The following is a 27,524-nucleotide window of genomic DNA, read 5'->3' on the forward strand; positions in this document are numbered from 1 at the left end:
TGAATTAGAACTAGCCCAGAAGACTTGCTCCTGTTTAAGGTGTTACAATAAGCTTTTTAAAACCATCTGAATTTCCAGGTTTAGGGGTGCACATCCACTCGGTGACCTCTCTTCTTCAGCTGGTTTTAAAGCTGAGGTCTCCAGCCGGGTCAATGCCTTTTCCCACCATAATAATTCCTAATAATACTGCACACAATTATTCAGCCAGCCTGATCATGCCGACCACATCTTCGTCGTGTGCACCTGAGGCCATTTATTTCCCCTACCAAATTCTTGCAACAGCCACCCACTTGGTGACGATGTGACTCTGAACACTCATTGTCCAGCTGCCCAAACTCATTTATTTATTTGTGCTGGAAATCCACTTCGAAAGCAGATACTGCAAGGTCCCAGGGCACGTTCTCCTCCTGCAATAGTGCCAACCCAACATGTGCCAGCTCATTTGCTCGTGCCCTCGGCCACGTTCAGCCCCTGCCCCACAGCTGCCTCCTGCAGCCCAACCAGCAGCAGCGAGGGCATGCCCTGAGCCACGGTCTCCAAGATGAAAGCGTAGTTTTTAATTACATGTCGGTAGTGTTCAGGGAAAATAATTAGTCTTGATTAGCCTCAGTCTTTAAATGTTGTCAAGATAAAAGCAGGGGAACAATAGCCTTAAAATACTGTGGAACAGCCATTAGGGCAGCCCAGCAGCTCAGTCAAGATCCGAACGGTGTGGACCTGTGAAATGTGTGTCAGTATGTGAAAAAACTGTCCTTTTTTGGGGATCAGCCTCGTTTTTTCCTGGAAATCCCTCCAGTGGATTTCTCTTCCTTCCCCATGTCCAGCTCCAGCTTTGGGTTTGCTCTGTTTGACACTTTTGCCTGGAGCCCTGCTATTACTTTGTGGTCTCCCTCCACCACCACAGGTGTGCTGCTGGCTGGAGCCCAGCTGAAGGTAATTTATTTCCCTAACAGCCGGGGCAGTGACGCAGCAGGGAAGGCCGGGCACAGCAGGGTCAGTGCATCTCTCACTCGTGGAGACCCGTCCTTTCCTAAGGGAGAGCTTTAAATGAACTGCTTTAAACCTGCACTGCTTTGCTCAGGAGGAAACATCATGAGCTGCTCACAGCCCCAGCACTGAGAGCTCCATTCTCCTCCCTCTCCTCTCACCGATGTCTCACACAGCAGTGCCAAGTGCTGTGCTGGATTTGTCATCTCCAGCTCCTCTAACTGACACAAGAGCAATAAATTTTCAGCTTGCTCTGGGCTAATGCATAAATCCTGGACAATGCAAGACTTCAAAGAGGTGTGGTGGGCTTTGGTCACGGACAGGGCACTAAATCCTCACTGCATTTACATCACGAGCTGGATATTGCCTCACCACGCCATGTCTTTGCAGCGCTATCTTTGGCTGATAACTGCAAGGGCTGGAATGGAAATCGAGAAGGGAACAAACCGGCACTGCCTTTGGCAGCTGGCTTCTTGAGTCTTGCAAAACCCGTGTGCAATCGCAGCGCTATTGTGAGCAAAACCCCAGAGTTCAGACACAAGGGGATGAGGTGCTCAGCCCCTCTGCCCACACGGGAGCCCTGCCAGCACCGATCCTGCTCGCCCTGCCTTCTGAAAACCCTCCCTAAAATGCGCTTTTCTGCTCCTCTCTGCAAAGGAGAGCAAAGCCAGATGGCACAAGGAGGTCAGAGCCTGTCGATGACAGGTCGGTGGCACAGTCCAGCAGTACCAGTGCAATCCCCACAGATCCTTTGTGTTCTCTCTGCCTCTGATCTGCCCACAATTGAAGACAGATTTGCAGACAGGCTCAGAAACAAGAAAACCCTCAGGCAGATATTCCACAGACGCCCCACACCCAGGGACACTGCGGGCAGTAACTTCTGGTCTGACACTTGCCTGTACAGCCCCTACCCTGCACCAAGGCAGAGAGAACGTGGGTTTGGCTGGTGTCTGAACAAAGGATTCAATATCAGGACCCTGAGGGGCCTCTAAAAGCTGCAATGGGGCATAAATTAGAAATGAGCAAGGTAGTTTCAGATTAATAATTCACAAGACAAACCCGTTCTCTTTTCTCTATTTGCAGCATCACTGAGAGCAGCCCGTAATTTCCTGGAACTGCCAGTCACTCGTTGTGCCCCAAAACGTCGCGGCGAGGATGTGCACCGCCAGGCAGCACCCAGGGCAGGCAGCAGTCCCCGTGTCGGCACCGGGGGCTCGATGCACGTCTCCTCCTCCTCCACCACGGGCTGATGCACTCAGCCAGCAGCCCTGCAGCACGGAGCCCAAGGAAAGGCAGACCTGGGGCTGTGCTCAGGGTGGATTCTCCTCTGGGAACTGCTTTGCAATCAGTAGGGTCTAACTTTGGGGCAAATCATTTAAAAGTTGAGGCTTATCTTGAGGTTCAAGTGTGTGCTCTGGGGAAACGAGCCCCCTTGCTTCCATGAGAGCCAAGTTCCCAAAGAAGCTGGTGTCACGGACACAGCCAGGGAGGTACTGCAGCCACATGATGATGCCCGGAGCGAGACCATTTCCCAACAAGCTGCAAACATTGGTTTGGCGTTTGATGTAAAATGCTCAAACCCGTTTGCATGAGACAAGGATGACACACTCCCGTGCTGGCCACCCCTCACACCACGTGGTGAGGCACAGACAATGCCCTGGCAGCCCACAGCCTCGGAAAAATGCGTCTTGTTCCACCAAGCTTCCCCAAGCGCTGCTGTCATCTGGGTGGACCACTCCTTACGAACAGCAGAGGCATGTGTTTTTCCTGGTTTTGGTCTGAGCCATTTTATTTCATGCAGAGGCACCCCATTGCCTTGCTGCTTCAGCATTAACTGTTTTGGCTTTCTGTTCCTCAACGAGTTTCTGTTGGTTAACGCTTGTATTCAATATTTGCACCAAAACACAGCTAATAGCTTTTAAATATAGCTCTTTGCTCCTGACTGTAAGGAACTGTCAAACAAGACTGGACTGAGTGTGCAGAGGACCCACAGGACTTAGGGGCTACATAACAAAATGCAGATGAAGTTCAACGCAGAAAGCAACAGCCGTGAGACTCCTCTTAATCCTGGGCTTTAACTGACCACCACCCGTCAGGACAAGGCATTGGGGGTCTGGCAGATATATCTGAGAAAATCTGGGACAAACACTCAGTGGCCAGCCCGACTCACCAGCCCACCCAGAACACAAAACCAAACGTGGCCATTAGAAGAAGAGCAGCAGAAAACAAACCAGAAAACTACACAGCTCTAAAAGTCATGGTGCTTCCAAAACTTGAGTGCCACATGCTGTTTGGCCCTCTTATCCCCAAAGACAGAGGCATGAATTAACGCCTCTCTTTTTAAAGAGTTGTGTTATTTTATCATAACTGAGGACGTGACCACCTATGCTGTGAGCTAAATTAAGCAGGAGTTTTTCATTTTATAATTTTAAGTTCATTTGATAATTTTAAGTGGTGACACCTCCTTCTGGAAAGACAGATAGAGCTCTCCTAGGGGGAGATGAGCAGGAGGCCATCAGTACCCACCTGGACCGTGGCATGAAAAGCCTCAGGCACCTGGTACTTCAACTCGTTGGCAGTTTGCTGAGTCTTTGGCAACAGGAACGGGTAGGACAGGGATCGGTATTTGGGCTTCATGATCTGCCGGGGGGGAAAAAGAAAAGCAAAACTCCTTGAAGAGATCGAAGCACAGCACAGTAACACACAAGACAAAGCAAGCATGCCTGTGGAGGTGGACAAGGCACATGCCATGCTGCCAGCAGCGATGCCCCCTCCCCACCTTGGTGAAGTTCCAGCGCTGGATGAAGTGCCGGGCCACGTCGCGCGCCGCCTTGCCGTGCACCACGGAGGAGATGTCGTGCCAGGGCATCCTGGGGGTGGTGTATCTGTCAATGAAGTCTGCAGGACAGGAAAACACATCGGGATCTCTTCAGACAAAGGGCATGAACAGGGAAAACTGCAGCATCACCTTCCTCAAACTCAAGCCCTCTGGGATGGGGCACCAGGGGCTGTGCAGATTGATCTGGAGGCACCGTGCAGTCACCCACAGGCATGGCCAGGGACCGTAAGAGCAGAGCTGGCCCTTTCCATGGGAGCTTTGCTGCTGCTTCCCAGCAGCCAAACCCAAACGGTCTCATCACTTCCAGAGGCACTTACCAGCAAAAGGTTTGTCCAGCTGAACCCAGTCTTTAAAGACGAAGTTGCAGTAGTCTTTGCCGTGCCAGAACCTGGTTTCCCCGAGCAGCTCGCCAACACCCGTCTTCAAGCTGCGGATGGATCCTTTATCTGCCACGGGCAAACAAAACAGAAACACACGCTCCAAAGTCATGGCTGTCCCTCGCCCAGCACTGGTGACAGACCCACAGAAAAGCACCGGTGGGACCCGGTCAGCTGAGGCCATTTTCTCCCTAGTCTTTCTGTTGCTTTCAAAGATGCATTTTAGTGTTTCTTCTTCTGTTTAAATATTTGTTATACGGTCAGGACAGGCTGTATATATCTGAGTTTGGAACCAAAGTGCTGAATTCTGTCTACATTGGACCTAAAAATTACCCCGTAATTATTTGTGTTTCCACCTAAATGTTACCGTGGGGGAGTCCACGCACAGCTGTGACTGACCTTAGTGGCTCTGCGTACAATAATGTCATGAATATCATCTACCTAATCTGTTTTACAATGTTAACTCCAACTTTTCTGCTAGATGGTTTATGAGTTTGACTCTACAGTGGGGTGTAGGCATCACCTAATGCATCAGGCACTGCTGCCACAATTCCACAGTAACATGCCCATTGCAGAAGTCTTCTCCCCACCCACCCCCATCACCAGTAACCACAGCAAACCCCTTTCGGCATGCAGCAAGCCCGGGGCACACAAAGCGAGCCCTGCCAGCGCTGTCACAATTGCTGGCGAGCCGAGCAGAGCCATGCCAGGAAGGCCATGCAGCAGGCAAGCACCACGGCCGCCGCGGGAAGCACGAGTGCAGTGAGAGTCCAGGTGGAGCTGGGGAATCGCTGCCCCTGCACGCTCCGATGGGATGGATGGGGCATGCTGCCGAGGCAAGGTGTGCTTCACGTCCTGAGCTTCGCTGACTGCTCTTCGACTCGTGAATGACCATGAGGTGACCGCAGTGGGGACTGCACTCCACTTCCAGGGGAAGCAAAGGCATCTGTTCCTTGCTACGTGCCACTGCCTTGTGATAACCATTTGATAATTGGCAGCTCAGGCCTTACAGGGAGATATTAAGAGGAAAATGTTGAAGAGCTGCTCCTCATTCTGTACTGAAACTCAACAGTGTCTGGATGGGGTACTGCATTTGGAAAGCCCTTTAACAGCACCTTTTGTCATCAGTCCAGAGACCAGAGATCAGAACAGGTCAGTGCTCCTGACTACCAACTCCTTTCTCAACCAAGGATGCTTTCACTGGCTTCAGTAAGAGCCAGAACGGGGGCTCAAGTCTTCTTCATCCAAGCATAGGTCTGGCAGCTGCCACCTTGCTGTTTCCTCTCTCTGGGTTTGCCCTCCTGCCTGAGGCTCACTTGGAAATATCCAGTGCAGAAGTTCCCAATTCCAGTAGCAAGCCCCTTCCTTTATGGGAAGAGAGCTGCTGAAAAAATCATATTCCAGAATCAGAGCTGATTTCTCAGCTGTTCCCTGATATTATTGCAACCTTTAAAAATTAATTATTTTACATGATTTTTTATTTTTTTTTGTATTATGCTGCAGGTTTTTAAGCACCTGGAGAAGACATTTCTGTGAGGATGTCCTTGGAGGGGTGATGAGGACGAGAACATCAAGCAGCACAGCCTGATCCTGGCACCCAACCTAACTCTCACCGTAGCTACAATGCAGAAACATCAGCAGCTAAAGCCTGAAGGGGGCTGCACCTCTGCCTTCCTCCACTTACCCTCCTGAGGCTCAGTGAGCCCCTGTTTGGACTCAGTGTGGTGATGGAACATTCTCAGGTGGGGCTTTAAACTCTGGATTAAATTCGGTTGACTCCTAGGGGGGTTACAGTAACCTGCAGAAAGTCAAGATGCTCTATTTATGGCAAAAATGCACATCCACTTCTGCTACACCGCGTCCTGCTCCTGCCTTATGACACCTTGCATGACAGAAGTCCAAATGAGCTGTCAGTTTGCTGAAAGTACAAGTGACAACATGCAAAGAACCAAGTTCAAGACCCAGCTGGTTTTAAACCGAACACACAGCAATGACTTTGCTACCTCGGTATACATCCTGAGCAACCAAACAACCCAAACTGGGCTCCAGCAAAGCCTCCTCCAGCCAGGGGAAGGAGAAAGCACTGCTGGGATTGACGAAAACTCAGATGAGTTCCCACCTGGAGCATTTACAGCTTCAGGAGTGAAGGACTTCCAGCAGCAGATTTCAGGAAGGACTCCATGAGGGAATGAACGTCACTCTGACCCTTCACATTTTAGCTTTGAATATCCACTTTTTATGTGGGGAATTAAAGCTGCATTCCAACATTCAATGGTTGAATAGTCTCTCATCTCTATCAAGTAGGTAAATTGGGAATAATTTAAGTGAATGATTTAAACCTACGTAACACTAGCCAATGAGAGGGGATAATCATACTCAGAAAATGCTTCAGTTTTCATAATAAATACAAACTGGAAAACAAAAGACTCAATTCTCCCTTGCAGGAACAAAAATCTTCCAGCATTACAAACGTTAGGTATCACGCACACCGCATCCCGTCACCTGGCAGCTCATGGCAACTGCTAGATGCAAATCCACCTAAAACTTTTTTTGTATATTTTGCAGTGACACAAATTTACATATTGACTAAACACAGTTATTATTCTGATAGCTAAAGAATTCATCAGCTTTTCTTCTTTACAAAGAACATATTACCCTAGAAATTATGTGAGTCTGCACGTACGCCCACCCACCCACCTCCGCACACGCTTTATATATGTCGTTTGGGTAAAGCTGAGATGAAAAACAGCACTTACTTGATTCACTGTCTATGCTGCTGACGCTGTCAGCGTGGTGCATGCCATGCTTGTGGAGATGCTTGTAAATACTGAACCTCGAAAACTTCTTGGATTTTCCTATCCCTTTCATTCTTGACGAGTCTGGGACATCATCAGCATTCCTCGGGGACAAATGGCTTTCTGGGGACGGGGCTTGGGACTGCAGGGCGATGTGTTCAGACGACTCCGCTGTGGACTTAAAAGACACAGGACGTTGCTGCAGGTGATGCACAAGCACATTCCCTTTTATTGCAGGTCATCATTCATAGAAATGCTCAGAAACAACTATCAGCCAAATTTTGCTCTGTGGCAAAATCTGCTGTGGTGGGAGCTAGGAATGCCTTTGGAGGAGAGGGTCTGTACAAGGAGCCACCGAGCAGGAAAACCCACTAATACTGGCAGTGTATTCCTCAATCAATCACCCATAAACTTACTCAGGTTACTACTCCCTTTGTAATTCTCACACACTGAGACCTCTTTATTTATTTATGTATTTTTTAGGAGAGATTTGGTTACATAAATACCCAGGTTAGCAGAAAAGCTCAGCAAGTAAGGCAAATGCTGAGGGCCCAAAGTTCAGAGCACTCTGAGTGTCTAAAGTACATTTTTAGCGAGGCTTTAATAAAAGCACAGCCTCCAAACTGTGAGTGCTGCTCCACGCTCCACAGGAAACCCAGCCCTAGCTGCATTTCCTATCTCCATGCCCTAGCAGGGGCCGGGCAGGACCTACCCCGAGGAGTCACTCGGTGCTCAGACGTTCCCTTCTTCCCACGACTACTCCTCCTTCATCCTCCCCAACCCATCCCTGGGCTTTGAAGTGGACGCAGCGTGCTCATCCCCACCAGCAGCCCTTTGTCAGGCAGGTGTCAGCACAGCCTCGGGCTGGACGCAGCTCACTTACTGCCAGGTTGGCCGTCGACACCGACTTCGCTGCCCCCATCCTCTTGACGCTGCCCACGTCGGTCAGGCGGTGCTCGTCGTCGTCCCAGCGGCCGTACGCCAGGTCGATGCCGCCCACGAACGCCACCGACTGGTCGACGATGACGAGCTTCTCGTGGTGGGCCCAGAGGTACACGGAGGAGGACACGTGGTCTGGGTGTCTCATCACCTGTGGACAGGAGCAGCACCCACGCTCAGCGCCACTGCCCAGCCGTGCCTCCTGCCAGAGCGCTGCCCCGCGTGTTCGGCTGCTCGGGGCAGCAGGAGAGCACTGGACATTTGAGAGAAGCATCCACACAGGCTGCTGGGAATCCTAAACGGGGTATCCCCCTGCAGCAACGCTGTTGGGATAGGTCACATTTACAGCAGCATCGCTGCGTTCGTAAAAGCATCGTTGTCAAGAAATGTGTTTCTACAAGTAACAGAATGCTCTTGGCACAGCCGTAAGAGCTGAGCTTCCAAATACAGAACCTGATAGGAAAGAAAACAACATATTGGCGATCTGACTCACTTCTTTGGTTGTTGCTGCTACGCAAGAGAAATGAGAAGTCACTTTTTTTTTTTTCAAATCAGCAAGTTGTTTGACATTTGTTTATGACATTCTTTTGACATTTGTTTATGACAAAGCCACTTCTCTATCTAAGCAAGCAGCACGTAGCTTTATTTTTAATGCCAGCAGAGAACCATCGGACTGACATCCTGCGGAAGGCGCTGCATTCACCGGCCTGCTCCCAAAGCTGCCGGGCAGCCAGCACTGCCCTCCCTGCAGCACTTTCCTGTTTGGCTGGGAAGATGATGGCGAGTTAAAGCTTTGCTGTGACAACCGACCAAGTGATAATCAATCGATTATTTTAGCAGTTTGTTCATCACCCTTGTGCGTAATATATCTTATTACAACGTATATGTCTCTAATTTAAAGGCACGGGACCCAGCCTTAGCTGCTGGCTCATGTGCCAGTTTGTTTTCTGCTCGGTGGCAGAGCAGCAGCGTGACAGCACATCGCAGGGCAATGATGGGCATTTATGACAGCAGTGTAAACACCCCGTGTTGACTCTCGTCATCTACGCACAAACAGGAGTGCTGATGAGGCAACATTCTCACATCATCATTTTCCATTTGATGTAACCCCATAAACCCGTCCTATGAAATCAGTTTCTCACGAATTACATGAACAGCTGCCTTGGCACTTGTAAACTAAGCAGTTTTATGTTCAATTATAACCCAAAGTAACGAAGTTGCCATGCTCAGACGTGGTAATCATGGTATGGGTATTTCTTGACTGCCTGTAACGGTGGGAACCTCTGCTCATCCAATTCACACCCAAACTAGCTGCGAAGCACAGTCGGATGCTGATGTCCCGCACACAGGGCATGCAGTTACCTTGATGTTTGGATGGAGATGCATGAGCGTCCGCTTGCTGTACTCGCTGTTGATCCCCAGGGCAAGCTCCACCTCCTTGTACAGCATGACAAAAATCTTCACTCCCTGTTGCTGTCGGAAATCAAGAAGAAACACTGGCATGCAGATATTTCAGCGGCACAGCCCATTTCCCAGGTGAGGAGAGGCAGAGGCAGTGGGCACGCTGCTCCTGCAGGCAGCAAGGCAGACCGAGGTCACTCACTGCTGCTTGCATTCCTGCAGATCCACCCCGAGAGCCCACGGCAGGCAGGGGCCTGCACGGCTCAGGAAAAGCCGCTCAGCTCCAGAGGAGGGCTCAGCACTGACTCATGTGCAGGGCTGAGCCACGCCAAAGCCTCCCAATCGCTTTTGCTTACAGCAGCTACTTTTAGCCGCCCTTTGAGGCAAAATTTGGCAAACGTGATTCACGCCACGTATTGCAGGTACCCACTGACATCCAGTTTTCTGCTGCTTCGTGCTGCCCCGAGGTTTGCCCGCAGTTAGCAGCACGCGCGGGGTGCTAGCAGCAGGGCATCCCACGGACATTGCCCTCCCAAAGGAGATGCAGCCGAGGGGACGCCAGTGATTGAGCTCTTTCTGCTGGCAGGGCTGAGCAAGTTCCTGGAATACAGCAAGCAGGACTCAAAGGCTGGTGATTTTTGTGACTCTGATGGGATCCGCGTGAGGGTTTCTAAGGACGCAGCTATGCTGAAGCACGGGCAGAGCTGCCAAGTACTTCCCAGCCCTCGGCAGATGGTGGTCACACGCTGGGACAGCTTCACCTGCTATAATGCAGGAGAGCTTCAAACCTTGGAGTTTGCCAGTTTAAACTAAGGGTCAAACCTTTCCACAGCCTTTTAAGTTCCTGTTCCCACAAAGCTGCTCCTGAGAGCTCGGGCAGTCTCCAAAGTGCGGCTGATATTCTGCTGTCCCAGGGAGCACCACATATGCATAAAAGACAGACAGCCTCATCCCTGCCTAGACAGCAGCCTGCTGACCGCCCTGCTGAGTCGAAAGGAGCAGGTAAGCATTTCCAGGAGCTAAGCTTGAGACACTCCTGACTCTTACAAGGTATTTATAGCCACAGGAAAATCCACGTTGACACGACGCACAAAGCCAAATTCTTCCAGCGAGCATGCCCCGTGGCCACGTTTCATTTGCCAAAAAATAAGTCTACTTCCAAATCAGCTCATGTCAGGCACAAACCCCTATGTTTTTCTAGGAACAGGGGATGGGTGAGGCCTGGAAGGATGACTGGGTGGGGAGGGGAGGGAGTCAAGGACTATTTGAGCACGTCCACCTGGACTCCTGCCCTTTTACACAGCAACATTCAAGAATCTTCCCTGGCTGTGCCTCCCTTTCTGACTCACTGCTCTTGTGGGGCAAACTACCAGCTCCAGCAGCAGTCTGACCATGGGCTGGGTGAGCAGCAGAAATGCTCACAGACACCTCACACTGATCTTTTCTGCCTGGCTCATTCGGCTCCATAAAACATGTTCTTTGCAGTCTCCATCCAGATGTGCTCTTTGAAAGCAGAGCACAGCCAACAACAAATAAGAGATGATAACGGGAGTTAAAAAAATAAAGAAGTAAGCAACCACAGTTAAGCCTGGTTTTATTTTTCTCCCCATGTCTCCAAGTGCTCCACAAAAAAGGGGTGTGAGCACACAGAGCTTTGCACAGGAACCCTTAGAGGGAGTGCCAGGAAAGGCACCAGGTCAGCAGCAGGTCTGAACTGATCTACCCAGGAAGAACAGCAGAGGACAAATAAAAGCAGAGCAACAAAAAAAGAATTATTTGTCTTATCAAGAATTCCAGTTTATACAAGCCTTTGCTTACTGTACACAAGCATGCATTAAGTAGGATAACAGAGCAGTGCAAATAGCAGGCTCTGAGTCATGTTTATCACCTCCTCCCTTAGAAGCTCAACACCACCGTCCAGCTCTGGGGAGTGTGATGCCATTTGTGTCTGTACACCTTTTTGCAAAACAGCATTCATCCTAATCAAGCCATGTGCTTTGCTGAAGCTCTTTCCTGACGTCCCTTCTCCACAGCAATGCACCAAGACCCTCACGGCCAGAGCTGCCATGTGAGGAGGGGCAGGTAGGGCAGGCACAGCCAATCTTCCTCCTTGTAGGACACACAGGATCTGCACAGCTCCGCAATGTGCAAACTACCTACCAAGAACCAGCAGGGAGTCCTGAGACCTCCCCGTACCTCCGAGTTACGTGTGCCACAAGGAAAGCACCGAGCACCACCAGCTCTCCAACCCTGCCAGCAGCTGGAGCAGCCACAATGCAAAGCTGAAGCAACACGAGCTTGAGGGCAGGAAGGAGCAATCAGAGGATCTACCCTCCTGCCTCGGAGCTCTTCCAAACCCAAACAAATGGTGCAAACACCCCAGTCCCAGCAGGACCTTCCCCCGGGGGGGTGCAGGGGCTGAGCTCACTTACTGCTTTGCGCTTGAGGATGCAGTCCAGCCGCCAGTGATTCCCTTCAACAACGGGCCGCTTCATGAAGATCTCTGGGCTCAGCCTAAGAAAATACAGGGGTGGAAAAACTCAGCGTGTGTAGTCTGCAAACAAAGCCCTGGCCTAGATGACCAGCTTGGGAAGTAAAGAAATCAGAAAGTTTATCTAAGGGGATGTGAAGGCTCATGTCCCACAGTGATGCACTCTCCAATATCACGCTCTTTGTTTTTTAATAACAGAGCATTACAGGGACAGGGGACACGTCCAGCACATTCATCTTAGTATTCAATAACCCAGGGGACCAAATTTTGCAGTGATGTGCCAACAGGGAAACTTGCACCCTATCTACGAAAGAAAAACACAAAGAAAAAAAAACACACAAGGGAGATTAGAAAGAAATGTCTAGATATAAAACACAAATAAAAGTGTGATTTCAGCTCTCCTGATAACTTAGGCTATCTGAGTAGCATACATCCGTGCTGAATTTTCCTTTCTGCCTAAAGACAAAGCAATATGGTATTGCAACAAGACATTTTGGTGATTCATAGCTTTGAGGGTTACAAGGAAGAATTCAGCATTCCTGTCTAACTCCTGCAAAGGGAGGCAACAAAATTTCACCACTTCTGTGCGGAGCACAGGAACCTGTGCTTGATTAAAGCACATTGCTACATCCTAAAAGCATGCTTCTGGCAACAGCATTTTTATCTTAACCTCCAAGTTTCAGGTCAGTTTTGCAGTTCCACGGTACGTTAACAACTGACTGCTGCTGAATAAAATGTTAAGAGACAAAAGGTCTGAAATGCAGTGCTCTTGCCTTGCTACACAGTGTTGCACAGGAGCAAGAGGAGCACTGGGTTTATCTGTGGTCATGTTAGGGACGTTTAGTCCAGCCAACGCCAACACTGTGTTTGGTTTTCTCATGACTGCCACCTCAGAACTAATCCCCCACTTCCCACAGGCAGCAGATGAGTGGCAAGAGGGTCATCTTTCAGTTAGAGGAGGAGCACAGTGAGGTGCCCACGGCTGGGGAGGACGCCTGAGCAGCTCCCCAGGGGCCGGGCTGGCTCCCCTGACCCACCACAAAGGCAAGGCACAGGCAGCAGCAACTGATGCTGGCCAAATGGCCCTACCCCGAGGCTGTGCGAGCACGCTTTTTCTGCCTCAAACAGGAACCAGAGCACTGCATAAACAGACTGAATCACTAGGGAAGAAGTGGGCAGAGCCAGGTCCTCCAGCAGCCGCACAGCTCGGGGAAGGGACTACAGAAATCCCTCTCCGTTACCAGCCCAGCTAAGAGCAGAGCAAAACTGCACCCAGCCCAGTTGCTCTCATCCCTGGTGCAAAGCTGCCCAAAACAGCGAGGAGCAGAAAGGAGGGTCCTCTGCAGGATAACATGAGAGGAGCACTGCCCTCATCAGGGGTATCTGAGTGTCCGTGTTCCCTTACACCCTGAAAGACATCCTTGTCCCTTGGGCATACAGCGCCGTGCATGCCTGGTGAAGCCACAGGCACCACAACACTTGCACCTGGAGGTGCCTCCATGAAATTTCAGGCCTTTCCTTGCAAGCTGTTGATTTCAAGCATGTGCTTTTGCTGCCAACCCTCCTGAAAAGGCCTTTGAATACAACCCGACGAGATGTTTGGGTGTGCTGCCAAACCATCTGGCCGCACGGCTAGCTGCCATACTGTAAGGCCTCCCAGCACTGCAGCACTGCCGGGAGCGTCCCAAGGGAGACAGCTGGGCAAAATCCAAATATCTAAGTACGTACCACCAATCTGTGATGAAGATCTCTTCTTTAGCAGCTTCCATGGCATTTGCGACATCTTCAAAGTAACTCTTAGCATTCACATACCTGTAAAAACATGCAAAGCACGGGGATTTATTTTCCTCTCCACAGTAATCAAACAGAAAGTTCACAGCTGAAGACCAACAGGGTTCTGTGCTAATGCCACTTACGTTCTCTTCCCAAAACCAAACACAAACCTAATTTCAGGAATTAAGACAACATGCGGGGGGAATTTCAGGCTGCTATTAGCTTAACGGAGCAGCACAATAGCAGATTATTAAGTGCCACTTGGTACTTCTGCCAACCACACAATTTCCCTTGGGTTTCACTCGATGCACAAGTGGGCACCGCGATACGCTCAGCAGCTCGCCCCCACGTCTCACCACTTGGCCAGCGTGTTCTCCTGCACGGCCGCGTACGACCCGAAGCGGTGCTCGGTGAGGAAGTCCTTGCCGTGCTTCCGAATGAATTCGTCTATTCCCTGCCTCCACCACTGGGCATGCCGGTAGCTGGTGCACTTCAGAATCAGCGACCTGTAAAACCAATGACATATGGGGCAGGTGCTGCAGCCACGGACATTTAACAGGGCAGCTTCTTGCTGTCCAAGCATGCTGCTAAGCACACCTGTATTGGTCACGTTTTATCAAGCTAAAAGGAGCAGCAAGAGACTTTGCTTTCATGTTTTGTTTGCAAAAAAATACATTGGCACTTATCTGCTCCGAGGGAATATCACAGCATCATGCTGACAATAATAGTAATAATAAAAAAACAGATTTAAATGAATAGCGCCAGCTTAACATGTAGGGAAGTTGGACGTGGCTAATTATGTATTTTTTCCATGATGAATTTATTCTGGATGCTACCATTAAAACATTAAATAGCTCTTTATCCCACCTAGCATATCTTTTGTACAATTCTCTAGCTGGGATATAATGCAATGCATCTTTGCTTGGAGCATAAAGGAACAGAGGACCTAGAAAATTACCCTAAGTAATTGCTGAAAAACCAGACTGTGCAGCTCCACGTGCACCATGCCCTCAGGCCCGAGTAAAACCTGGGGACAGGCTGTGAAGCTGAGGCACCAAATCCCTCTTTAAGGCATGGAAACGACCAGCAGGTACAAACCTTGCCAACCCCAGGACAGGCACCACCAACTCTTTGTTAAAACAGCAAAAGCAAAGCAAACAAGGTCTGGACTTCTTACCTCGAGAGATTGTCGATCTGCAAGCCATACTTGGTTTCTGTTTCCTTCTGGCCTATCTTGATGTTGAACTCCTTATCCACCAGCAGCACGAAGGCAATGGCGCCCGAGTCCGGCTTCATGTAGAGCAGGAAGGAGTCCTTCACCACCAGCCACCTGTGGGGCAGAGGGAGGTGAGCGTCTGGTCCCTCCTGCTGGCCGTCAGGCACCAGCCACAAAAACCCAAGGAAGGGATAAAGTATTTCTGGCCAAACGAGCACAAAGCATTCAGCAGGGAGAGGAAGGCATGTAAGTGAAGGGTAACATTTCTTACCGGGGCTCTGACCTCCTAAGGGAAGCTGTAAAGCCCAGTGCCCATGTTATGAACTCAGGCAACAAGTCTGGCTCCAATAAAGGATTTTTAGTGACTGCACAACTGCTTCGTGCAGAAGCCTTTGAAAACTCACAGTTAACACACCCAATCTCCCTGCTCACAGGTAGACTTCCCAGCCAGGAGCCCAGCAAGGTGAAAGGAGGGCTCCTTGCTTCCCAAATTCACATTCAGGCTGTACATCCCTCAAGGCAATGCAGGAACTATTTGACATTTCCAGTGTTACTTATGAAGCCAGGATCGCTCTCACTCCTATCAGAATACGTGAACGAGGCATTTTGGACAGCTTTTATTGCCAAGCAACAGGCCCCCTGCTAGAAGCATGTGATGGGAGATGACCGGCAGCTTTTACAGAAATACCGTTGCCTGAAGGCAGCTCTGGGAAAAACATGTTTTTGCGGTGAGTGGCATTTCTAAATTTTTCTCTCCCTGCCGCGTAGCTGGGGTAACCGGCCCCCTCTGTCCCACACAGGTCTCCACCAGGAGACCCAGTTCTGTGCGCGCTCACCAGCAGGCACAGCAACAGCCCCAACTGCAGAACGTGGGAGAGCTCCTACCTTTGAGAAGTCCCAGCTCCTTGGCTAATTCCAGACCCCATTATTTTCCTTTTCTCTCAGTGCCCTGAGCTGTCCCAGCACGACCTCACACACGGTGCCAAAACGCCCTCCCCCTCTATCCCCTCGTGGCCCATAACTTCACTCCCAAACCCCTGCTGAGCACAGCTTCAAGCATTTCCCTTTCTGTGTTCCCTGGTGCTTTTCACTATTTTCCTCCTCCTACCCAACAAAACGTAGAGGATGTATCTGAGGGTGTACTCTCTAATTGAGAAATCAGGAAATTACTTGTACAAGTCAGACATAAAAGCAAGTTTTTCCTAAAGTTCCTCACTTCAATAACCCTGCCTGGGCAGTGTAACTGTCCCCTGTTTATTTATTGATGCCCACACCCTGCCAGCCCCCACAGGCCGCGGGAGAGGATTCAGTGTCCTCTTGTGTTACTCTGTGCACAGCCGAGGGACAGTCCCGCTCCAAACACAGCCCTCGTCCCATTTGTAGGCTCTAAAGGAGAAACGAGATTCATGGCAAAATTTAATGTGCTACAGCTCCCCTGAATCGTGATCTCTGTGTAACAGAACAAAGAGTTAACTGGAAAGGTTTGTTTTTTTCCCCGTAAAGGAGAGAAAAATGGAGCCAACTTAATGATTTGACCTGGAAGAAGGTCAAATCCTCACCTCCTTGTGAAATCACTACAGATAACTTCTGTAAAACTGCATGAAGAAATACTGGAAATACTGCCAAAAAAAAGAAAAAAAAAGGACCTTTTCTTCACAAGAATGCAGTAAGGTTTTGTTGGGAAAGATCTGGCATTGTTTAAGATAAGCTAACCCCAGCCCATCGTGGTTCCACAATGCTGAAACCCAAACACAGGTGATGATGTGGGGAAGCTCTCACAGACAAATCACTAAAAGGTGGGTGTGTACTCTTTGGGTTTTCAAGAGCAAAGCCTTGCCCATATCAGTAATGCAGAGAAGCAAAGCACAGGAAAAGCTGTAGCTTTTCTAAAATGGCAAGAATCTCTCTCACGGTCTTTTGGGGAGAAGACCCCAGGCAGGTTCGTGTGCCAGAGGAGCACGCGGCACACTGCCCCTCAGGCCCGGCAGCAGCAGTACCTCTTGGACCAGCGGTAGCACATCCTTCCCTGGCCACAGCAGTTCAGGCCTGGTATGCGGTGGCCCCCGGAGCGCTTCATGACCATACCTTCCCTGCAGGGACAGGAGCACAGTCAGGAGGGGTGGCACAGTCCCCCGGAGGAGCAGGAGCAGCTCTCGGGTGGTGGATGCCCACCGCATCCCTCCAGCCCCCACAAGGGATGGCTCCTACCATCTCCAGCCATGCCCGAGCAGTCTGCCTCTGCCCTAAAAGCCGGAACAAGAGCAAAAATAACTCCCCAAAAGGAAGTGATGCGGATTTAAGAAGCATAGGGCTCCATTTCTTGTGCTTTGCAGCACAAACAAGCGGGTCAATAGGTTACAGGAGGGCAGGGGAGAATCCCCAGGACCCAGCTGGGGAGCTGCAGCCCCTGCTGTGCAGAGCAGCCTGCTCCCAAGGCGGTTTCCCAAAGTTGTAGCGTTTCCATCTGAGCATTAATACATTTTTATATCCAGATGGTAAAATATTCCCCAGTTATCAGTGAGAAAGGAAAACTATCAGTGTGAACACTATTTATTTATAAAGCCGTGCTCTTGGCAAACCATAATTTGGAAAAAAATAGCTCACAACTCACATGCCCTTTGGTCCCAGGTCATGGATGAACGACAGCTGACTTACTCCAATGAACTCCATCTGGGGAAAGAAAAAAAGATTCCTTCATCTTTCGTACTCCAAAATCCACAAACTGTGTGCTTCATCACAGAGCCTTATCGCCAAGAGAGAACACAGGGCAGAGCCCGAGCAGGAGTTACTCTCTGTAACTTAAGCAGCTTCAGGGAGACCAAGAAAATTATTTGCTTGTTGTTTTTTGAATGTGCTTTGGAGAATGCATTAAAGGCAACCAGGGCAAGCAAGATCCCACTTGCCCTAGGGACCCAGTGGTATTTCTGAATGAAAAGAATCAAGTTTGATGCTGTTTGGGGTCTGTGTGAACTTAGCTATTTGGCCTGAATCCTCTCCTTCCTCCTGCAAACCACACAGAAAACCACAAAGGGAACAAGCACACATCTTGGGGGTGGGAGGTCTATTCCCTTCAAGTCCCAACTCCCACCACCAGGCACCACGGGGGCGTTCACCAGGTTCACCAGCACAACCCCAGATTCGGATTGCCTGTCTGCTCCCGGCTCCTCCTGCCTCAGCAGAGCTTGCAGAGGAACGTAAAGATAAGCAAAGCTGGAGAGAAAGCACACCACGATTAGCTCTAAAAATAGGACGCCAGGCAATTTCGGCCAAGCACGCTTTGCTTGGCAGAGCAGGACATTCCTGTCGGTCTGCCCCTTGTTAGCCCTGGCCCTGCTAAGGGGGGAGGATCGCCCCCAGGCACCCCACATTTACCGATATCCTCCTCCAATCTGCATGGCGGGGGCCTGCCTGCACCCCTGGGATTTTGTTTAATCCATTACTGTGTAAAATCATCCAAGGGCAGGGCAGGGCGAGGGCAGGAGCTGCTCTCCCCTTTGGCCAGGCGCCAGGCAGCGAGCCCATGGGAACCCTCTAACCGCATTTTTTGGCGACCAGGCCTGCCGGGAGCGAAGCCCAGCACCCGACCCATGGCCCTGACCCCAAGTGGGACGGGAGGTGGCCGCAGGGCAGCTCCAGGCCGTGCCCACCCGCGCCATGCAGCAGCTCAGACACCAACACCCCGGGAATGACACGGGGTGGGCCCACAAGTCTTGGAGGGGTTTGAAAACACTAAGTCTAACACAGAATATCAGATAATCTGGGATAAGGCCTGTCCTGCAGGCCCAGTCTATCCTGGCTCAGCCTCCCTTCCCTGCACAACCACCGCTGCCCCACGGAAGCAGCAGAAGGACAGAAAATCCCTCTTTCTCCTCACCCTCTGGTGCCCCTGGGCCTCCCCATCCTTCCCACCACATCCACACGGGCACGGAGAAGGACCAAGGATCTGCTGTGCTCCTCCAAGCGGCTCAAGGTCACCAAGTGATCTCTTCTCAGCAGAGCCAAATTCATGCCTCACTCTCTGGTGCTTCAGGCCTGTTTCAAGGCAGCGGCTACAAGAAGTCATTCCACGGCTTCCCCACCAACCTCGCTGTCACCATGTGTCCTGGGAAAGCACCAGGTGTGACCTGTGCACGACTCGTCCCTTTCTGCAGCGACACTCAGGAGAAAGACAGTGTGTGGAAACACAGCGCATCCCACGGCCTCTTACAAGAGGTCTTAAGCAAATTTTCAGGCCGGCTCCTTCCCCTGGATCTCATTTCCACTTCTTCAGAAAGCCGCTGGCACTTGCCTTGAGACAAATCAGAAAACTGGACACCTCTCTCATACCGGGCACACAGACACCAAAGCACACAAACGTCAAAACTCTTTGAAAACATTGGCGGTGAGCAGAAAGCTGGCAGCAGCCCTAGGAGCGCCGAAAGAGCAGCCCTTGCAGGAGCAGAAGAAGAGCCAGGAGGAGAAAGGACTTGCAGAAACAGATGCACTGCCCCATGAAAAGGGAAGGAAGGTGGGCTGGCAGCACAGAAACCTGCTCTTCAGCCCATGAGACCTTGAAATGGCCATTAGGGTGACACCCTAGGTGACACGCTGGGCGAGGAACACCAAGCACCCCCTTCCACAGTCCTCCTGCACAGCCCCCTTCCTCCTGGTGCCCTCTATCCGTGCAGTTACCCGTGCTCCACGGTTATTTCTGTGCAGAACAGTATCAAGCAGGTCAGGCTTGGTTCAAAAAAAATAAAAAATCTCATCAGTTACAAGGAAAATTCCTCAGTGCAGTGGAAAATACCTGATGAGATGATTTCTTATGACCGCATCAGCTATTTTTACTGTTAAATTGAGGTGCTCGTAACTGACTGAAGAACCCCGAGGGGAAGGCAGAGCAGCGAGGTGCTCTCACCTCGCGCACAGCTCAGTGCCCCCGCTGCTCTCAGCCAGCTGCAGCAGGGTATGTGAGGTATGAGGGCCCAGAGAACGCAGCTTCAATGGCATCGCTGCAGTAATACAAGAAATAAATGGGCACAAGTGACCAGCTGCAGAAAGACAGGCTGCGAAAGGTGGAGAGCCAGCTGCAAGGTGGAGCAGCCACCGCGTTCAGCCACCAATGCCAAGCACATCTGATTTATTTAAGCTAAACTTTTGTGCAAGTGTCTGCTTTTCAGGCAGAATTCAGCAGCTCCAGGCTGTTTTTTTTTGAAAAACCCCTGTGAGCCTGACCCACAGGCCAAAACTCCCCCAGGGTACGGCACATCCTTGGAGAAGCAGTTTATAAAGCAGTGAGGAACAAACCACAAACACAAAATAAAAGAAGCAAGAAGAGAATCAATTAAATTGGTGCATGCTGGATGTAAAAACGTCTCCGAGGAGATGTGATTAACCCAAGCGGGCTCTTTACTTGAGGTACACAACATGCTGCCCACAGCTTGCCATTGCAGCTCCATGTCTGAATTACAAAGAATTTAGGACTTTAAGAAAAGATGAACTTCCAGGAGTCAAATTGTGCTCCAAGACCAAAACAGTGGCAGCATTTGTCAGCGGCCAGGCAAAAGACTCCTCTGACCACAGGGAGAGCAAAGTGCTCATTTTGCTCTAAGGAGGACAAGCACGGTTCCAAGGAAAATGCCAGAAATCTTCAGTTCAGGGTCGAGGCAGAGAACAGCGGGGTTTGTTCTCTTGTAAAGGAAACATTTTGCTCCCTGCGCTTTCTCCCGGTGCAGGACCCGCTGCCGTTAGCAGCAAAGTTCTCACTGAGCGCTCTGCTGCAGCCAAACCCAACAAAAGCCAACAATAAACGGGGAATTGATGTGCAAAGGGACATCTGGCTCTGGGGTGGGGACAGAAGGGCGATTCAGCACAGGAGAGGGGACGGCCCCACAGCTGCCCAGGCGAGCACGGCTCATCCTCCCCGTGGCACGCCGCCTCCAGCCCCAGCCAGGGCAGCAGATCCCCCGTGTTTTTACACGAGCAGCCATTCGCAGAAATTCTGCAAAATATCCGTACAAGCGCCGCCTGCCTCATCCGCCAAGACGGCTAAATAGTGTAGAACAACTCTCCCCCGCTCCGCATATGCTGCTGATCAAAATTGCCAAGTTATCCCAACGTTGCCTCGAGAACAAAGGCTGACTATTTGCGGCGTGCGGAGCGAACAGCTCCTGGCTGCTCTGAGCTGAAACCCTGCTGCCTGTCCCCAGAGGAACCCCTCGGGAATCAGCAGCTCCTCTCAGCCCACGGGCACAGACCTCTCCTGGCTGCACAGAACACGCAGGATGGTGCTGGGCGAGCTCCTTGCCCTGGGTACCCAACAGTGCTCCGCTCTGCGACAGCAGCCACGCAACACTGGGGCGCAGCTCCCAGCTGCACCAGGTCCTGACACGACTCAAATCCTGCAAAAAGGCTTAAAGAGCAGAATTTCTGCCCAGCAGACACATAGAAATGGGAAGAACCGGTCGCTTCAGGTGTCCTAAATCTCATCTGTATTTCTATCTTGTTTTACAACCAAGGGTTCTCAGTTTTCACCTCGTTCAGAAATGTCCCAGGCTTTGCTGGTGATGCAAAGGACGAGTGACACAGTCACTGTGCAGCCAAGAAAGGGGAAATAAATGGTCATCCCAGGGCAATGCTACAGCTGCAGCTGACAGGTGGGGACGACTGAAGAAACATTTGAAAATGAGACTTTCAAATAAAGCATTTTTGCTCATAATAGCCCACGAGTTGGATTTGATATCTCCCATTTCAGAAAGACAACCGTTCTGGGGCCGTAAGCCAGCTGCCATTTCTCTTTGGAAGGGACAAAACAACCACGGAGGCGCATGGGTATCGCTCAGAACCACAGCATCAGGTCCACTGAAACCCCACAGAACAGAAACCAGAGAGAAACTTGCCCCCAGGGCCACACACACAGCTCAGACTTAAGAAATAACCACCCCTCCAGCTTGGACTTGTATTATTTAAGTATTTAAAACTTGAGCTTATCATCTTAAACTCTTCCCAGAATTAAGCAGAAACCCTCTATATTTTACACATGCAATCAGCTTTCTGGCCTGAACTGCCTCCTGCCTTCAGGAGGTTTTCCCTGTGCTGTAAGTGACCTCTCAGTCACCTTTTCACTCTTTTCCTCTGGTTTTCATCATATTGCATGCACGTGGCAGAAATCAGCCGAGCCAAAACACTTGCACAATGGCTGTGGAGTGTTTCTGATAAAGCTGCAGGTGTTCTTTCAACCAGCTACATTTGAAAAGAAGGAGAATATTGTGTTGCCATTGAAGGAAACTAATTTCTACTTACTGTTCCGTGGTAGTTCCTGTACATTGGCATTTTCAGGATCTTTGTCAAGTAGTCTTCCAGCTGCTTCTGCAATTCAAACATCGAAGCATTAGGTGGAATGCAGGAATTTTTGAGATAAAAGAATCCAACTGTCTGGCATCAGGAAGCTATCAGGAAATCAGACCCACTTTTCAGCTTGAATAGATAAATAAATGCATTCCCGTGTGCTCACTGAAGATCAGGGCTCGGCAGCATAAACAACTTGATTACAGGTTGTTTATTGTTCGCAGACACGGGCTCATACCTTCCATCAGCTGACCTGCTGCTTTGCACAGCAATTTCAGAGGTCAATTTTCTCAACTGAGCCCAAGTTTCAGAGCAATTTTGAACATAAAAACAGTCCCTGGTGTTTCTGGCCTGCAGGGATTAGCTTCATGGGAAAACACAGCCTTGGCTGCAACTGAGAGCAGTTATTTAACCAAATGGGATGACATGGGGGAGAGGAGAAACCATCACAGGAGAGAGACCTTGTGGGAGCTGGACAAAGAAGAGATTACACTGCATGGGCCTGGGAAGCTGGGCAGAGTCCCGTGCGGCATGAAACCAACCAAAAGGAAACACCAGTGGGGTTTCCATGCTTCACAGCACCAGCATCACAGCACGCGACCTTCCCAGGCGTGCCGGAGCGATGTGCGTGCCCTTGGCAAAAGGGAAAAGCAAGATTAAAAATAAAAAATGAAAAAGAAAATCTAGAAAACCTTTTTCTTCCTCTTTTCAACCAACGTCTCTCTCCTAAAACTTCCTGTCCAGCAGCGATGCCAGCACACAGGGAGGGTTATCTGCACCGCGCAGCCACAAGACAAAACCTCTCGGGGCTGGAGATGGCAGTGGCAGAAAGCCCAGGGGGGAGCCGCCAGCAGGAAGGGGAACGATAAGCACAGGGTGAAGGAACACGTTTCTGCAGGCTCGCCTCTGCAAGCGGTGAAGCTGCAGTGAGGAGGTAGGAAGATATCCACCCTCGTCACAGAGGGGCCCATCTGTTAACATCTGATGGAGTTACACGGAACACGTGTGCCTCGGCTAAAATTACCCATTTCAGCGTCGAGAGCCTGATCGGCATCTCCTCTTTCAGGGGGGGACGGGACTGAAATCACTCGGATTTTGATGGTGGAGGGGCTGCCTCCATCCATGCAACCCGACTCTACGAGCTGCCTCTTCTATCTTTAAATTGGAGCAGCTGGGAGCAGGGGAACCAGTGCTGTGGGCATCGTGGTGTTCCTCAACTGCGGAGGAGCCTTCGCCCGTGTTAACCCTGGGAGCATCCTCCTCCTCGTGGCATGGAGGAGGATTTGGGGTCAAAGCCAGGCTTGTCAAGGCCTAAGTTTGTCAAAATAAAGTCTTCTATGGTAATAAAAGTGTTTTTATTGGGCAGTGGGCACTTACCCTGCGGCTGGAGAAGTGCTCCTCACGCACCGTGCTCTCCGCCGTGTGCGGCAGGCTCGGCATCTGCCTCGGCTCTCCCCTTTTGATGGATTGTCGTCTCACCGTGTGGCTGCAAGGAAGAACAAGCCCCAGTGTCGAGTCTACATGCTGCAAGTGCACGCACACCACAGTACACAACCCTTCCCATGCAAAGCTTTTGTTTTTCCCAGGCAACTCTCAAAAAAAATGAAGAGATGAATGGTCAAGAAAGCAAAAGAAGGAAGCGTGGTTTCGCTAAAGGCGGCAGCGTGCTCCACGTGGCCCACAAATGAAAACCTAACACAGAAAAATCAGAGTTTGATTTTTCAGGGTCCTCTTTTGCCCTGCCTTAGTAAAGGGAACCTAAACCCTCTTTTTAGCATGTGGTGTTTCCCCAGCCCACAACCCCTCATAGTTCTAGCTTCCCCTGCCTCCTCTCCCACATTTCCCTGCAGCAGGAGGCTCTTGCTGACCCACACCTCTCCCCACAGCTCTCCTTATGCCTCCCTCAGCACCAGGGTTAGCCCATGCAGGGCTGACCACCCCATGCTGGGGGCCCTCCATGCCTGCTGTGTCCATCCCAAGCCAGCAGAAAGCCACATCCTGCCAACAATCTCCACCAGCATTAACATAACCCGTCCTCAATTACAAGAAAAATTCAGCTCAAAAGCCGATGAGCTGGAGCCCAAGTCATCAAAAGATGCTTGCACCACGATGTTACGGCTGTTAACCACGAACCTCTGCACTCTCCCCCTAACAGCAGAGCAAATGGGTCTCATGAAGCCTCACCAACATCCTACTGGGAGAAAGGAGATGGCATTTTCTTTTGCACTCACCTCCTGGTAGGGATGGGGATGCGCACGAAGGCTTTGTACCGCAGCAGCTCCCTGTGGAACTCCTGGAAGTGCTTGAACTTCCTTTTCACCTGCCATGTGAACTCCCCGTGGGTCAGCTCGATGGTGTACACGTTGGGGCTTGGCACCTGCGTGGGCAAACAACACAATGAAGTCCTCCTGCAGCTGCCTGCCTGAAGAGTCCTCGTTAAGTTTTCGCTAAGCATCACTGTGTCTCACCACGTGTTAGGTTTTAAAACAGACAGGAAACCTTCCCTCCTGAGCGAGCACACACAAAAATTAAGCTACAAACAGCATTTCAGTACAGCCCCATAGAAATGCCTCATGGAAAATGTCTTTCGGTTAAGTTCTGACCTTCTTCGTGGAGGTGAAGCGCTCCACCTCCAACACGCGCACCCGCACAGGGCATCCCGTCAGGTAGGTCTGCGTGCCCGGCTCCTTGAATCCGCAGGTGTGGTAGATGGCAGAGAAGGGGATGCAGGCTGCAAGGAGCACAGAGCGTTAGCACAGCGCCCCGACGGAGGGCAGCCCACGGCCAGCACCGTGGAGATGCTCCGATACCAAACCCACAGAGGCGAGAACTCACCAGCACCTTTCGGGTCATTCAGCACCTCCGAGTCCACCTCCTCCCCCTCGAAGTGGAGCTCCCGGGTGTCCAGGCTCTCGATGATGTTGCTCATGTCTGCGGCGATCCTCTTCAGCGCCGAAGTAGCTGCATGGTTTTCGGGCCTCACGGACATCTCAGAGTGCCACGAGCCGGAGCCACGGGGGGCTGGGGAGGAGGAAGGGGCAGGGCTGTCAGCATCACCCTGATCATGGCACTGCGTCCACCCAAACCCTCCCTGTCCTGCCCACCCACTGCACACCCACAGCCAAAAAGCAAAGGCATCTTCAGGCCACCAACAAATATTTCCTCCACTGCCACTGCCTACAGACTCGGACACTTCACTTCTATTTTGAGTGAAAAATCCACAATATTTCCCATTCCTGCTACAGAAACCTGCAGGGGGTGGTTGGGGGTTACAAGAACTTTCCCATGCTGACTTCAGGCTGAAAGTGAGGAATTTTCAGCACCATTTCCCCTGCGTGTTTCAGCCATCTCTGATAACAATGGCGCACGGGGAGAAGCACAAACCACGTTCACGTCTGGCCACATCCCAGGCCCAATTCCCACAACGCTGCGTTTCCACTTGCACAGAGGGGAAGCTCACTCAGAAAATCACTAAGCGTTTTTGTCAAGTGTTGTCCTCCTGAGATTGAGCCGCTGATACAAACTCCTCGCATTATTCAGATTCCTCTATCCCTAGGCACCTTACGTGCTTGCCCCTGGCATCTTTGTGTCTCGTGCTTTCTGACAGCTTCTTCATCTCAGGAGGCTCAACAGCCTGCGTGAAGCATGCCCACTAACACTGGGGCCAACTTGCAGTGCTTGTGAGTATTTGCAAAGCAGCTTCGTCCTCCTCCTCCTCCTCCTCCTCCTGCAGGCTCTGCAGCCAGCCGTGGAGCTGCAGACCTGGCTGCTGGTCCCTTCACGAGGCCAAGCTCCAGCTCCTGGGCACCCAAGTGACAAAAAGTCCCCTTGGACTTTGCTCTGCTCAGCAATAAATGGCACAGCCTGACAGCGATGCTGAAAATACATGGATGGGACAGAGGGGCAGCGCTTTGCAGAAGCCAGTACGAGGGCAAGGGCACTCGTTTATGTTCAGGAAAGTTCTTGTTGTGTGAAAGAAGCCTTCATGCAGGCTCAAACACAGACAGACCGTGCTGCAGGGATTCACGAGGTGCAGCCACTCATCCCACAGGCTGCGGGGCCGTGTGTAGCTGTAGGGCGAGGGGAAGTCAGGCAGTGTCTTGCTTCACACCTCTCCCACCTGCACTCACCTTTGGAAATGGATCATATTTGACATTATTATCACGAAAAGAATTTGCTTTGAGGAAACTTAACGCATGCTCCCGAGGAGGAGAGCATCCCAAGCACGTTGTGGGTGCTGTGCCCACATGGCCGGGTGCTCACCCTCCCTCCCCGCTGTGCCAGGCACGGCCGGGCTCCTCTCACCGCATTAATTGACCCACGGAGTTAATGGGTAAACAATTAACCAGCGTGTGAAGTGGCTATTTGCTAAAGACCACAGCAGGGCTGCATAACTTCAGGATTTTTATTATTCCTTTTTTTTTTTTTTATTAAGCTGAGGCTGTTTTCGCAGCTGGTCAGATAAGCCCTGGGTTAGAGCAGAGTCCAAGCGCAGTTGGAGCTGAGTCAGCCCCAGCAGCAAGGCTCTCCCGCGGGGATCACAGCCAGGTTATGGGCTCGAGAGGAAAAATGCCACTTGCCTGCAGCCCAGCCCAAAGCCCAGGAGCAGAGGCGGTGGCACAGGGCACCCCCGGGCAGGGAGGGCAGCACAGGAAGGGTGCAAAGCTCTGGGTCCTGCAGAGCTGCTGTTCTGGGCTGCAGCAACCAGCACTGCTGATGGGCTGGAGAAACCACATCTAAAATTTGCCGGTCCTGCCAGCTTTGAGGCTGCAATCGTACAAAGGGCAGAGAGGGAACCCAAAAAACAGCAGCAAATTGCAGAAGGGTGGAGAAATAGGATGAGGTGCCCTGGAAACAAGGGCTACGCACGTGTTTGGCTGCTGGCATCCAGGATAGAAAACAGGCAGCAGTTTGTTAAGAAAAAAAAAAAGGAGTAAAAGGAAGCCTGAGGGTGTCAGGGGGTCAGGAACCATCCGTGTGACGCAGCAGCAGAGGGGCATGCCAAGAGGCAGTGCCTGGCAGCCAGCGGGGAGGTACGATGCTGGGTTAGAGCACTTGACCTGTGCGATGTCGGTGTCAGGATGGGGACTTTACCCAAGAAGGAAAAGACCTTGGATAAAACACGCCAGCAGGCTGCAAACGTGCAGCAGGCTGCTGCCAGCAGGACAGATGGAGCAGAGGCTGGTACGGAGCAGCTCCGAGGGGAGGTCCTGCAGCATCCCCACAGCCCGAGGCTGCAGCACGAAGCTGGGGGAACGAGGGGGAAAACCCAGAGCAAACGGGTAAAGAAAAGCTCTGGGGAGAATGAGCCAACAAGGGAACGGGGAGACGGCCCTGAGCTCTCTTTTTGTTATTTGCTATTTCAATTTTTAACTGGTTT

The 27,524-nt window shown here is 51.1% G+C and overlaps 1 protein-coding gene across 5 annotated transcripts in view; it reads right to left on the minus strand.

Moving 5' to 3' along the window:
• Nucleotides 1-27,524, minus strand: part of PLD1 (phospholipase D1) — a 58,627-nt gene that overhangs the window by 12,629 nt on the left and 18,474 nt on the right. For 2 of the 5 annotated variants that reach the window (XM_038183503.2, XM_038183500.2), the window contains 18 exons: nt 24,980-25,165; nt 24,748-24,875; nt 24,376-24,521; nt 23,522-23,630; nt 22,100-22,165; nt 17,430-17,488; nt 16,816-16,908; nt 14,780-14,932; nt 13,959-14,108; nt 13,558-13,641; nt 11,771-11,852; nt 9,300-9,410; nt 7,882-8,088; nt 6,960-7,176; nt 5,888-6,001; nt 4,144-4,272; nt 3,767-3,885; nt 3,514-3,627 (listed from right to left, as the gene is read on the minus strand). In XM_038183503.2, the coding sequence (XP_038039431.2) occupies nt 3,514-3,627; nt 3,767-3,885; nt 4,144-4,272; nt 5,888-6,001; nt 6,960-7,176; nt 7,882-8,088; nt 9,300-9,410; nt 11,771-11,852; nt 13,558-13,641; nt 13,959-14,108; nt 14,780-14,932; nt 16,816-16,908; nt 17,430-17,488; nt 22,100-22,165; nt 23,522-23,630; nt 24,376-24,521; nt 24,748-24,875; nt 24,980-25,133 (2,235 nt within the window). In that variant the 5' untranslated portion in view covers nt 25,134-25,165. The remainder of the gene's footprint in view (nt 1-3,513; nt 3,628-3,766; nt 3,886-4,143; nt 4,273-5,887; nt 6,002-6,959; nt 7,177-7,881; nt 8,089-9,299; nt 9,411-11,770; nt 11,853-13,557; nt 13,642-13,958; nt 14,109-14,779; nt 14,933-16,815; nt 16,909-17,429; nt 17,489-22,099; nt 22,166-23,521; nt 23,631-24,375; nt 24,522-24,747; nt 24,876-24,979; nt 25,166-27,524) is intronic. The other 3 variants (XM_038183501.2, XM_038183504.2, XM_038183502.2) reach the window with 3 other exon arrangements.

The sequence above is a fragment of the Anas platyrhynchos genome, chromosome 9, assembly GCF_047663525.1.
Source record: "Anas platyrhynchos isolate ZD024472 breed Pekin duck chromosome 9, IASCAAS_PekinDuck_T2T, whole genome shotgun sequence".
In the NCBI taxonomy this organism is placed as follows: Eukaryota; Metazoa; Chordata; class Aves; order Anseriformes; family Anatidae; genus Anas; species Anas platyrhynchos.